This window comes from Kwoniella mangroviensis (assembly GCF_000507465.2).
Source record: "Kwoniella mangroviensis CBS 8507 chromosome 1 map unlocalized Ctg01, whole genome shotgun sequence".
NCBI classification, from domain to species: domain Eukaryota; kingdom Fungi; phylum Basidiomycota; class Tremellomycetes; order Tremellales; family Cryptococcaceae; genus Kwoniella; species Kwoniella mangrovensis.
The window spans coordinates 5,287,539-5,301,136 of NW_027062533.1; the positions used below are offsets into that span (position 1 = coordinate 5,287,539).

The following is a 13,598-nucleotide window of genomic DNA, read 5'->3' on the forward strand; positions in this document are numbered from 1 at the left end:
GTGGACATGATCCACTTTACAGAGTGGATCTGTGCGTTTTCCCGTGCGATAGGGATAGATCGTCAAGTGCAGAGCTAGGAGTCGCCTTAATTTTGTCTCCTTTTTGTCCTGTCTCCAAGCAGAGGGGTGAATGATTCAGCCTTTTCAGAAAAGGCTGAATCTCGTAGGGTGACAATTCGGATTATAAGTCGATTTCATGTATTGTATGTGCATTCCCATCTATAGGAAATAAATACTGACTAGTCACAGAACGACAAAACTTGAAGTTCATTGCTCAAATGTCCGGTTGTTCTTCTCTGTATTTACTTTGAATTCATTTAAAATCCAAATTCATCCCTTGCCAACTTCGCACTCCACCCTTCCTCATCCGTCTCTACGACCCAAGCTTTCAACTTGCTTTTCTCCGTTGTGATCTCTGTGACTTTCCCAGTATGTTTCCCATCATTCTTTGATTTATCCAATTCTACACCTAACCATTGTAATCTGTTTAAAACATCCTCACGTAACTTAGATCCTTTCTCTCCTATTCCTCCTGAAAATACCAATCCATCGATTTTATCTATCGAAGATGTCGATAAGAGTTTGAACAGATACTGAGAGATGTAATTCATTAGTCTGTCCAGGTAGACCTTATATGCTAAAACAGCACGTTCGTGTTCTTCTTTCGTACAGCCTGAAGTAAAGGAGAGACGGGAGATGATGGTACCGAAGTTGGTTGTACCGGCAAGGGCGGAGAGACCGGATTTTCTGGCAAAACAATCCAATGGTAAGCATCGAGCTTCACGAGAAAAGTTGGATTGGGGAAGGAAAGGTTACAACAAAAAAAAAAAAGAATTGGAGACGGGTTGATGGCCATACGGGGCGAAAGGGAGAAGCGAAGAGAGGAAGGGAGCTTTGAAGGGACATTTGAAGGGAGAAGAGATAAACAGATGGGAAACGACACCGCGTGGTGTCAAGACTCACTTGTTCAACAAGATCTCAGCCTTCGACACAGTGTAATCCTTGAAATCCACACCTTCAGCAGGATTGGCAGTTAAGTGGAAGATAGCTGTTGGGTCGATCGTACCTGATCTTGTACCTCCTATGAGGCCTTCGAGAGGTGTCAGACCCATCGCTATGATAAGATATTGACTTGTCAGCCTCGCCTTCGATCGACCTTCTGCCGTGGGATTGTAGCAGCGATAAATTACTCACTGGTATCGATCGACTCTCCATTCTTGATACAACAAGCCGAAGCTCCACTCCCTAAATGCGCTACCACCAGATTTATATCTTTGGGCTCTTCATCCAAATGCTGAGATATGGATTGTACGATCGAAGCGTATGATAAACCATGGAAACCGTACTATTCCCACTAAATCATCAGCTGGACTTGAGCAGGATTGCGCAACATAGAGCTGATATGGCAAACTACCTACTTTCCTCAAAGGCATGACAAGTTCTCTATCGGGTGGTGGGAGTGCATAGGTATATACTTCCTCGGGGATTGATGCCTATGATGTGGAAAACAACCAAATCAGCTTGGCACACTCAACGGGAGCAAAGGCTTGATAGCTGACACTAACATGGAAGAGTGTATCGAACACCATCAGTGATGTATGGTGTGGTAGGGCGTCGAGACATGATCTGACGGCCACTACTGCGTGGTGGTTCTGAAAGAGTAGTCGTACAGTGTCAGCTGAGTTTACCTAAATTATCCTGACCGAGCCAATAGCTGACATGAAGAGGAGCAAATTCAGATAATTTGTCCATTTCTTCCAAGGCTTCTTCATGTTCTTTAGTGACGATTATTCCTTTCGTATGCGCTCCTCCATGGACACTGTATGTATTCTGTCAGCTGAATCGCGAAAGGGTACGCTAGCAAGATTCAGCTGATACGTACATTCTGTGCGTCACATATTTGATATCATCGGTCTTGAGGTTAACGGCAGATGAAGAGAGATGATCGAGCAAGAAGGGGATGAGAGATTCGTCTACAAAGACCAGTCAGATTTTTATCACATTTAGCAACACTTCACGGCAAATGATAGAAGATTCGTTCGACCCGACAACAAGTGAGATAGACCAATGTGTATATAAGACAATTCAACTTACAATCGACCTCGTCACCGTTTTTACCCTCTTCCTCTAGATTCTCCCCCTTATCTCCTTCCCATGTGATCTTTATCTTCACCTTCTCGTCTGTCGACCCTATATTCACCACTTCCAGAGAGGCTTGGGAATCTAATGGGTCGGAAGGTGATTTTGGTATACCATACAGTTTACCTTTGATAGAAGATGATCCGCAATTGATCGCTAAGAGGTAGGAAGCCATATTTCGCTTCTCTTTCTATCGGATTGTTTTTGAAGACAATGATCGGTAGGTCAGGGAGTCAATGATACGTAGCCACCTTTGGTTTCCATACATATATGTATATGTACAAGAGAGAAGTCACACATTCCTTTTCGAATGGAGCATCCTCGGACACCCTCGCATCCTCAACATCATCGTCGTGAGAATGTGGAAAACAGAGGAATGCGGGGAAAGCGGTAGTTGTTGACGTCACGCACGTGGACGAAAGCCGGGGTAGAACAAACAGGGAGGTGTATAAAGTGAACTGGTGATCCGGTTAAATGATCACCTGTAGATTGCCGGTCAAAGTCCACCTTGTCGCTGTATGTGTCCAGTGCGAAATTGAATGGATGGATGTCAACGTGACTTGCTTTAGGACATCATACATCAGCTATATAACAGGTCCGTTTTGTTTGACCCTTTTAATCTCACCTATCTATATACCGCGATTCAAAGTCCACCTCAGATACCTATATACACAATGTTAGTCCGATCCCTTCGATCATCCCTTCTCCGACCCCGTCTCCCACCCTCCCAAGCTCTTCGGGCTATATCCACCTCCCCCATCCGTCGAAAAGTCCAGGAGATCACTAGACCAGCTATAGACACGCCACTCTCATTATGGAGCTTCACAGAGGAAGAGAACATGTTACGAGAGACCGTAAGACGATTCGCCGAAGACGTCATCGGACCAAAGGTATCGAAGATGGATGAAGAGGAGAAGATGGATCCTGAAGTGATCCAAGGATTATTCGATAACGGTGTAAGCTTTCTACTACCCGTTTCATATCACATGTCACAGCTTACAATTCAACATGATACCTTGTTTAGTTGATGGGTATCGAGACGAGTGCGGATATGGGTGGATCGGAATGTAGTTTCACAAGTGCTATCATTGCTGTCGAAGAACTGGCCAGGGTCGACCCATCGGTAGCTGTGCTCTGCGATGTGCATAATACCCTCGTTAACACGGTCTTGCGATTGTACGGATCGAAGGAGATCCAAGAGAAGTGGTTGCCCGATCTTGCAACTAAGAAAGTGAGTTGAGTGCTCGTATACATCCTCAGTGCTGTCGGTTACAACTGATGCCGGCTTGGCGATGTAGGTTGGATCGTTCTGTCTTTCGGAACCAGCTTCAGGATCAGACGCCTTCGCTCTTCAGACCACTGCTAAGCTCGATAGCAGTGGTGATTTCTATACCCTTAACGGAAGCAAGATGTAAGCTATTATTTGCATGCATTGATGCATCCAGCTGAAGATCATTACTGTAGGTGGATCTCCAACTCTGCTGAAGCCGATACTTTCCTTGTAAGTCGAACACCCTTTGAATGAGTTACAGACCTTTTAAATACTAATCGGTTTTCTTCATCAGGTGTTTGCGAACGTCGATCCTTCGAAAGGATACAAAGGCATCACCTGTTTCGTGATGAGCAAAGATATGGGAGTTGAGATTGCCAAAAAGGAGAAGAAAGTGAGTTAGTTGTTTCTGAATCTTGCTTGTCTGTAGCTCATACCTCTCACAGCTTGGTATCAGAGCATCTTCGACCTGCTTGCTGAACTTTGACGATGTCAAGATCCCCAAGGAGAACGTCGTGGGTGAAGTGGGTAAAGGATACAAGGTGAGTGCATGTGTGGCAGAAGACAGCCGTCTGCTGATTTTCTTTCAAAGATCGCAATTGAAATCCTCAACGAAGGACGAATTGGTATTGCCGCCCAGATGGTCGGATTAGCCCAAGGAGCTTTCGACAAATCTCTGACCTATGCTTATCAACGAAAACAATTCGGCAAACCCGTTGGTGAATTCCAAGGAATGGGATTCCAATTTGCAGATGTCGCCACTGAAATCGAAGCTGCAAGGTTGCTAACTTACAACGCTGCGAGGCTAAAGGTAAGCTGTTCTCTAATCTCCAATCGGTCTTGCATCAGCTAACGGATTATGTTTATCGGGCCATATAGGAGGAAGGTCGACCTTTCACCAAAGAAGCTGCCATGGCCAAGTAAGCTACATTCGTGGACCAAGGCTGAAGACTAAGCTTATGGATGAGCTCCTAGGTACTTCGCTTCAGTGATTGCTCAAAAAGCAGCTGGTAATGCCATCGAATGGGCAGGTGGTCAAGGTAAGCTTCAAATGATGGCTCAACGCAACGTGCTGGAAAGCTAACAAACTTTGCACAGGTTTTGTAAGAGAAGTCGGCCTAGAGAAGTACTGGCGGGACTCCAAGGTCGGTTTGCGCCTCTATAATTTCGGAGATCAACTGACCGACGTTTTCTCGCTAGATCGGAGCAATCTACGAAGGTACAAGTAACATTCAGCTCGAAACCATCGCCAAGTTCTTGCGTAAGTGTTGATCAATTCGGGGTATGAACTTTGATATGAATGTCGTGGCTGATCAGATGGGATGATACAGGTAAGGAATATCAAACTTGATCAGGAACTGTCCTTCCCCGCAGTGCAGTAAGTTAAAGTTGTAAGATACCACAAGTTCTGTATATCGATTGATATTATGGATACGTAAGGTTATGCATGTATATATCATCTTTCCTTTCTCTTCACTCAACGGCTGTAAAAGTCTATATGGGACAAGGTACCAATTCACCATCACGGGATCGGATTGACCGGGCTCAGCAACGCGGGAAGACGTTCACAGGATGTCAGTTTGAAAGAAAGCAACAAAACAACTGGAATGGTACCTGTACCTTTTGGCTGCGATGTGCCTATGGGACGTCTCACAGGTGTTCCTGTCGATCGTTTGTGAGACAACCCGATGTGTAATCGTACCTATCACGTCATTCATAAATCCACTTGACAGTCTAGTAGTGACCAAAGATTCTAACAGAATGAACCTTGAGGACATGAGGAGAAGAAGAGCAGAAAAGGAAAAGAGACCAAGGGGAAAGGGGTGACGAGGAGAACAGGAGGGTAAGGTCAACTTATCAGCTTAGTAACGTAAAGCGGAGTATCCTCAAGGTACTCCCAGAGGTTAAATCAACGGAATTCCCATCACATCAATCACCTACTATACGTTGATATACCAATATGACTGGTTCTTAAGCGAGATGTGGTCTAGCTAGACGCGTTACTTCTGCGATACATGACGTGAGTGGACAGAAAAAAAGGACATTTTTTCTGTTGTACCTTTTACCATAGGGGTTTGTCACTTCTTCGCAGCTCCGTAGATCTCGCAGCGCACAACAAGCGCTCGCTTCCTTTGTTATCGAAAAGGTCAACTCAACGTCTTCGCATTGCAGTACAACAGTACCGACGCGTTTGAGTTTGTTTGAGCTGTTGGTATGTTAACGACATTTACTGCATGCCCTGTTAACATTCCGCATAATCGTCCGCAATAAACGGACTTGCCCGCGAGACGTCTCATTGCTTCACGTCCCCTGTACGTGATATAGATCGTCTTTCGATGAGTCCAGTCCAGTCCAGTCCAGTCCAGTCCAGTCCGTCCGACCCCTCACCTCCATGGTCGGGGAAGGTCATCAGAATCCAACAAAACAGAAAGAAGCGAGCAATGTGATAACTTAATCACTCAGAGGTTTGTAAAGAAACATTCCTGTTGGCCGATTCCAAGAGTTTCCGGCTTCAAAGTGAAAAGGGAGAGCATAAAAAACGCCATTCCGAGAAGTGATCGAATTGAATTCAGGGTCTTTGTTCTTCTTGTCAAAGTTCGGAAACCTAGGAGTTGTTCAGCAGATTGTTGCTGCTATTGGCAAATGATATGTTACGGGTTTGAGACATCCCTCTGGATCGACAAGGTACGAGTATAGATACACACTCATTACCAGTGACCGGTGTCATGTCCAATCCAACAACCGGTAGATATATCATTTGATCATCAATTTTGATACATCTTTGAGACAAAACCGATCGATTCTGGAATCCACTGCGAGCGTTGGTAAAGATTTCGATTCCGCAAGTACCGGAATCTCTCGTGGAATGAACGTTCTCCTTGACAATAATCCGACACCGCTATTGCCAAAATGGAGCAAAGTTCAGGTATATAACCTTGTTGTAGAGATCTGAACCAATCCATTACGTTAAATATTACCAAACTTCTGAACAAGAAAACATCACGGTGTCCTCGGACAACCTCGTCTACGGGGTTCTTGCTTTGACTGCATGAAAGACTAATGGAAGTATTTATTATGAGTCATCATGATATACACAAACGGTACAAATAGAGTACTCGCTCTGGAATGGGTATTTGGCGTTTTAACCGTCCCGAAATGTATTTCCCATAAGGTTCCGGAGTATCTCTTCACTTTATGAGCATTCGAGATCGTATATAACCTACAATCACTTTGCTAGATAATCTATATTTGATCGCAATCTTTTCCATCTATACGTACAATACGTCACCAATGAGGAACGCGTGTTATACATCGAAACAAGACATTCAGTAAACGTTCACCTCAGCAACGCTCTTTTGCGTTCGGATCGGTTCCGTCAAGAAGACATACAAAGGGAGCCAGAGAAGATCATGAGATATCCATCGATCCATTGGACACACGTATCACCACCTCCTTCATCCTTATTATCAACCAGAAGTTGAATCACATCCATTTATTCAACCTCTCGGCCGTTCGTTTTTCTCCTCAGATTCGCGAAACACAAGGCGACGTTCATCCAACTCAATCGCGTTAGTACCCAATTTAGCTCCAAATTTAATTCCATTCAAGGAAAGTGTGATCCAAAGCAGGTCTCGAATTCAAGCAATTATTTGGAATACGAGTACGGGCTCAACGAACCTTCAAACTTACCTTATCTGTCGGTCCGGGTGGATACACTTATCTTTGTGAGGCGTAGGCGTAGGTGCAGGTTTACTCAAAATAGTTTAGCTTAATTCCTCGCCGCTTGAAGAACTCGCCTTTCGGAAGCTTTTCGACTGAAGAACTCCATCACATACCTCCCAGAATCATCGCCACCATTATATACACATAAAGACCGATACGATTGAGAACGAAACCCATTGATTACCTCATAGCCTACATACACGACATTGGCTGAAGCACGAAGGTATCACACGATGTTCCGTCAAGTGAGCGTGATGGACGTGGACACGGGTGATCGTGAACAAGAACCAAATTTTGATCAACCATCACTGTGAGTTTACCCCTCCCTCCCCTTGCCGACCCAATCCATCCTTTGCGTCCGTGCCGGGTTTTTCCATCGAGGCACCGAATCCAAATTCCAAGTCCCAAATCATCATAATTTCAACTGAATCGTTGGAATATGCTATCACATGTGTCAAATCACCTTATACCAATGCAATTTGCCGACTCTCTTAATCCCACTCTTGCTCCTGGCATGTTTTTCCTTGGCGATACGCACTCTCTGCTTGCGCAAGCATCCCATCATTCTGAACACAATGCTAACTTTATAAATTTGGACCAAATAGAAAACCCTCATCTACCACTTCTTCCTCCAACCATCACCACCATCAACCATTATACGCCACCTTGGCTGAATATACATTGAATTCGCCTCGGTCATTCCCTATCGACCCATCATCTTCTGCATCTACACCAAACACTTCATCATCCTCACGACGTCCATCATCGCCGCTTAGATCAACAGAAGAATACCATATGAAAGAGCAACCAGGACCATCAAGAGGATATACTTTCCCTAGTAGCAGTAGTAAAACCCGTTCGCCCGCTACAGAGAACATCAACATCGGTATGACCGCCATGGCTCCCTCCATGTCACCTACCTCATCTTCGATTGGTGGCCTACCGTTAGCTAGTACAAGTATGACGTCGACCGCTCAACATAGATTGTCCGTCTCCGGCAGACCGAGAAGGCCTTCTCCCCTTTTACATGAGATCCAACCGCCCAGTAGAAGATTATCGGCCCATCAGATGCTCCTGCTCACACCGTTTGGTGGACCGTTACCGGCTGGAGCGTTGAATGGAGCTGGAGGGTTGGGCATGTCTAGAGGATCATCCAGTATGGGACATGCTTTGCCTACTGCTCCTGCCAGGCTGGGAAGTGCGACTAGTCAGTCGAGCGGTTGGCCGAGGAGAGACAGTGCTACAAGCTCAACTGGCAATACACCTGCATCAGCTAGAGAATTACCAACTGCCGGACCAAGAGCTCCTATAAATCCTGCACCATCCATGGGTCGAGAGACACCATTGCCAACGGCCAATCGATTCCCACCGCGATCTAGACATTCCCTCGCTCATCCTGTAGTCAATCCCTCTCCACTAGCTAGCGCGCCGATGACTACCATCTTCTCTGAAGGTTCCTCGGAAGGTGCTTCTTCAAGGGACCCCAGTACACATGACATGGAGAGAAACCAGACGTTCATGTCTCGAGATGAAGTTGGTGTAGATGCCAGAGAGAGGGAAAGGGATGAAGATCATGAGGAGGACTCGCCACCAAAGACCCGTGCGAGGTTACTTTCCGCCACTGTCGCTATGACCCGTTCCAACTCACTACCCGTTTTGACCCTCCGGGAACTACATGCGTTGAAAGAGAAAGATGGAGAGTTGGGTATCCAGAGAGGTGGTGATTGGGCATGGGTCTCGAGGGATGGAGATGAGCCTGATGAGTGAGTAATCCTTTATATGGCCAACTGATATTGTATTGATTGATTGTATAGTGCCGAGCTGGAAACACTCAGTCTGGGTACAGGAAGCAGTACCAACGCCACTACCTCGACTACATCTTTAGTTACTCCGTCCGAGCAACCCACATCTTCTTCATCTTACCGAAACCCATTCACGTCATTCCACGATCCTTTCGCACCTAGACAACCTGGTATTACACCTGCTTCCATCTACGCTCCTATGGCCACTTCGTCAGACTATCATTATTCTCCCACCGGACCTGGAGCAGAATTACGTAGAATGTCCGATGCTCCCCCTACCACATCCACCGCTACGCCCTCGCCTACGAATCGAGGGGCTCGTCGATCAGTCACTGACAGTCGACGACCCAGCGCTCCGACTACTCTTCGTCAATCCATAAGTGCCATGACACCTCGTCCCGTCCAACGACGTACGCCACCTCAGGCGAGTCAAGCGACCTTTCAACAGCAACCTACCTACCAGCCATTCACAGCTCCAGAAGAAACCAGTCCTCATGGATCTCCAATCACATCTCTACCGCCAGCCTCTCGTCCTCGTCTACTTCGATACAAGAGTTCTCCAGCACGTACGACAGGTCTAGGTCTGAACATCGTTGTAAGACCTACCAACGCTGGAGGAAGGAATCCAGGATCGGACGAGTATCCTGGCGATACTGGATCTGCCGGAACTGATAGTAGAGGATCGATGGGCGAACAGTCGAATAGTGCCGGACCATCTCGAGGGTCATTCACCACTGGACATTGGGCAGAAGTCGATTTCGTAGATTCCCTAGCTGCAGCTGCGGATATAGCACTAGCATCGGCTGCCTCAGAAACGGTATCTTCTGGACCAGCCTCGGCAATTGGAATGTCCAGAACTTCAAGTTCGATCAGTCCTACGGCGATCGTACAGCGGAATTTGTCTACTTCTAGCAATTCCAATACAGGTAGAAAATTATCCTCATCACGTAAAGTCTCTTCCACATCTCAATCTGCACCTCAAACTTCAATCGGATCAAAATACAAGATCGAACAAGTAACTTCTCGATCTCATATCCAAGAATTTGATAATAGCTCAGAGCCAGTATTCAAAGGTAGATCAAGATTTGAATCTGTTGATTCTGCCTTTCCACTCATGCCCGGTGGTCAAGGTGGAAGGTTATCTGTTCCTACCCAAGGAGCAGGTGAAATGTATGCCCACAGTAATAGGAATTCAAGCTTTAGCGTGGTGGATAATGGTACCTTACCTGGATTGAGTGAAGGTTTGCCAAGAAGAGGCAGCTTAGGTATGGGAACTTTCGCCAGATTACGAAAGATTGTATCTGGATCGGGAAAACAGAACCAAAACAGTGATAATAATGATTTGGCGGATGAATTGGGACAGAGATTGGTAGCTGCAAGTGGATCTAATGGGGCCTTGGCAATTTCTTCGCCTCATTGGTCAGAGAGGAGAGGTAGTTGGGCGGAAGGTTGGTCCAATGGGAATTGATTTATGATATCGCGCGTTGAAATTACATAGCCAAGAAACAGAATTTACGAGTTGTTGTACCAATATCAATACATACAATGCATATGTCATCTAATTAACCATCATACCCAGCGAGTGAGAAGAACATGTGCAAGCAAGAAATTTCTGTATGAAATAACACTCCGATCACGCAGTCAATCTTTGTCTCCTTTCCGCTAACCATCTCCTACTATTCGCCACATCCTGTTCTGTCGGGACGACATTATAGGACATGTTCGTGTTGCCCTTCGTCTTTGAAATCTCCCCTTCTAACCAATCCTGCAACCATTTCCTCATAATATCCTCATCCCTCACCAGGCGCAAACCCTTCCCATCTTCGCCAAACCCTTTGATCCATCTTCGCGGTCCCTCAGATTCACAGATGTGCAATAACGCCAAACACATTGTTGACCATGTCGGTCTGATATCCAAGGATTTCATCCAAGCTAATACTATCGGTATCTCGGAATGTCTATTGTAGTACCCCAGTAAGGCGATATACGATCGGAAAGTATTGGAAGTTGGAATGATATGAGTGAATCGTGCATTTGGTGCAGGAAGGTGTATCTCTCCATCTACCTGTTCTTGTTTGGGTCCTGATGCATGGGTATGGGTATTGGTTGAGCTGAAAAACGATAAGATCGATGCGAAAGCACCTCGATGAGCTAATTCCAGGGGAGATTGCACATCCCTCAAGTGTGGCCAATTGCCCAAGACTACCTGGCGGAATACCCTTCTAGCCTTCTTCCAAGGTGCTTCCATACCACCTTTGTCAAGTCTATACCTCCAAGCAGTATTCGGATTATCAAGTAAGATACTCGTCGAGCTATTCGCCCAAGCTTCATCGTTGTATATTCGATTATTTTCATCTTCAGTAACTAACCATCCGTCACCTTCTTCTTCATCATTATCATTTGATTCCCTACCCTTTCTTCGGAATTGAAACTCCTGCGCTATCGCTCGAAGCCTTCGGCGAAATAGTTCGTTTTCCTCTTGATGCGATAAAGCAACTTCGTCTTCCAGATCGTCTTCGCTATATCTCGCTATATCCAATAGGAGGTTCAGGGAAATATCATCTAGGTGAACTCCATATCGAGGTAAGGCAGCAGACCATAATCTAAATGCCAAAGAAGGTTTCCTATCAAGTCGACAGAGGTTCAAAAGGATGTTGATATTCTGAGCATCTAACGGGATAGATCCCGCCCAGCTATTATCCTTCTTCTTTCTGATCGCTGTAGGTCTTTTAGCCCAGGTATCAACTAGGACAAGAGCAGTTTCGATGTTCAAAGCTGCCTGACAAGCCTCAGTGGCCACTGCTAGTGTGATTCTATCAACAAACAAGCCTTTGGCAAGGGGTGGAGCAGATTTCTCCCTTTCTATCAGGTCTCTCCATATTCCCCATGCTTTAAGTGGTTCTCCACGTTTGATCAACCCATACATTATCGGAGTGAGGGTATGGCCCACCACGGCGTCTCCAGGGAGAGTCTCCGCCATTTCAAGTAAAGCTTCCGCCGTAACGCTTTGATCCTTCGAGCATCTGTCTAATAAGATCGACCAGGCGTAGCGCAGTAACGAATGGACATCATATCTAGCAGGTCGGAATTTTGTCCCTCTTAAATTGTTTTTCAATCCAGGTCCAGTCGATTTCTTCAGATGAGCGTCCAAATTGGACAACGAGCGCGGATCAATGTAAGGTTCCATCGTAGGTAAGATTTTGTCTAGCGATTTACTATATTGTGAAAGTACCATTTCACTGATAATCTTGGAAATTTGTTTGTCCCTCTCCGATATAGACGTAGTAGGCGTACACATCTCAATTGTACTTTTGATCGGTTCTTCATTAACAATTTGTGCTTTTTCCAATAGTTCGTCTTCATCAACCTCCTCCTCTTTTTCATTTTCTTCATTGGCTTTAGATGTAGCTTCAGCGTTAGCCTTATCTATAGCTAATTTCCACCTTATCCTATATTTCCTAGCAGCCTTATCATCTCCTTCCTCCATAGCCGATAAGGTACACTGTTGCCATTGGAATATTGACAGTTCGATCTTCCTGGAAAATGAATATCCCACTAACATCCTCCGTAGTTCTGGAGTGAGGAATCGACGTCTGAAGATGTATTTGAGAAACGAAGGGGATAGTTGTGGTTGTGAGTCTACTTTAGATGATGATGGTAATTTCGAAAGAGTCTTCAGCAAGTGAGCTACTATACGAGATATTTGGTCTCTGACAGGTAAAGGGAGAGGTTGAGTAGCTCTAGATGGTCCGAGAGTAGAAAAATAACGGAGGTGTTGGATAAATCCTTTATATTTCGCTTGTAGAATATCCACATCCAATTGAACCGTCACATCTATTTCCACTTCCATTCTCTGTAAGAATAGCTGAACCACCGAAGGGAGTAATGCAAACATTTGATGACGACCCAGGTGTATCAACAATTGTTGAATCAGATCAACAATATGGTCTATAGGTATTTCTGTTTCTTCGACATAGTCTATTATCGATGGCATGATAATGATGATGTCGGAAGGACGGGATTGGTGTTTAAGGAGAGGTAAGAGATGATCTGAAGGAATGGGAGAGGTGAGATCGTAGTGATCGAGAAGCATTCCGAGGGATAAAGACTTATCGTCGAGTAATGGTCCGGCGTTTGGATAGTTGTTTGTTTGAATTGCTGATTCAAGAGGTTCCTCAGTAGGGACCGTTGCTCCCAAAGGAGAAGCAATGTGAGCATATCTTCTCCCAGGCAAAGTGGTCCCGCCGGAGGCAGGAGGACACAGGAGATGAGATGACGTAGGTATTTTAATGCCGTGTGCACGCAGGTTCGATATACGAGGGAGTGACCGACTGGTCACCAGCCTGAAGTTGTGACATTGTCAGCAAGAGAGAGCAGAAGCTGATGACCCCTAGAATCGTCTCCCGACTCACCTCGGTAAGCCTGCACCTCTCATATTGTATGTTCTATCATAATTTCACACGTTCGGGATAATCTCGTCGAGATTCCTGCTCTTGCTCTTGCTTTTCAACAAATATGTTATCGATAAGTAAGGCTTTGAGATGAGCTGAAGATGATGTTTCCGGTAAAAAGTCTTGAATCTTGCAAGATGAGCAGCGGAGATCGCCGACTGACCGAAGAATTCTTGTTGACATGAAATCATGGATGGATGGATGAGTGGATGA

At 45.5% G+C, this 13,598-nt stretch overlaps 4 protein-coding genes across 4 annotated transcripts; 2 read left to right on the forward strand and 2 right to left on the reverse strand.

Annotated features, from left to right (window-relative positions):
* Nucleotides 1-317: 317 nt before the first annotated feature.
* Nucleotides 318-2,314, reverse strand: I203_101989 (acetate kinase; the record flags this gene model as incomplete). The annotated part of the gene is made up of 8 exons (XM_019146494.1): nucleotides 318-747; nucleotides 964-1,114; nucleotides 1,195-1,345; nucleotides 1,419-1,493; nucleotides 1,566-1,652; nucleotides 1,720-1,819; nucleotides 1,883-1,973; nucleotides 2,095-2,314. 8 exons carry the CDS (start codon nucleotides 2,312-2,314, stop codon nucleotides 318-320), a joined length of 1,305 nt encoding a protein of 434 aa, XP_019004027.1.
* A 499-nt stretch (nucleotides 2,315-2,813) lies between these two features.
* On the forward strand, nucleotides 2,814-4,681 carry I203_101990 (uncharacterized protein; the record flags this gene model as incomplete). The annotated part of the gene is made up of 11 exons (XM_019146495.2): nucleotides 2,814-3,095; nucleotides 3,164-3,370; nucleotides 3,438-3,550; nucleotides 3,604-3,640; nucleotides 3,705-3,803; nucleotides 3,856-3,951; nucleotides 4,002-4,220; nucleotides 4,289-4,329; nucleotides 4,385-4,449; nucleotides 4,508-4,554; nucleotides 4,610-4,681. 11 exons carry the CDS (start codon nucleotides 2,814-2,816, stop codon nucleotides 4,679-4,681), a joined length of 1,278 nt encoding a protein of 425 aa, XP_019004028.2.
* A 2,684-nt stretch (nucleotides 4,682-7,365) lies between these two features.
* Nucleotides 7,366-10,402, forward strand: I203_101991 (uncharacterized protein; the record flags this gene model as incomplete). The annotated part of the gene is made up of 3 exons (XM_019146496.1): nucleotides 7,366-7,442; nucleotides 7,738-8,895; nucleotides 8,947-10,402. 3 exons carry the CDS (start codon nucleotides 7,366-7,368, stop codon nucleotides 10,400-10,402), a joined length of 2,691 nt encoding a protein of 896 aa, XP_019004029.1.
* Nucleotides 10,403-10,567: 165 nt separating this feature from the next.
* I203_101992 (uncharacterized protein) lies at nucleotides 10,568-13,369 on the reverse strand (the record flags this gene model as incomplete). The annotated part of the gene is made up of 2 exons (XM_019146497.1): nucleotides 10,568-13,277; nucleotides 13,347-13,369. The coding sequence occupies 2 exons, from the start codon at nucleotides 13,367-13,369 to the stop codon at nucleotides 10,568-10,570; spliced, it is 2,733 nt and encodes a 910-aa protein (XP_019004030.1).
* Nucleotides 13,370-13,598: the final 229 nt, after the last annotated feature.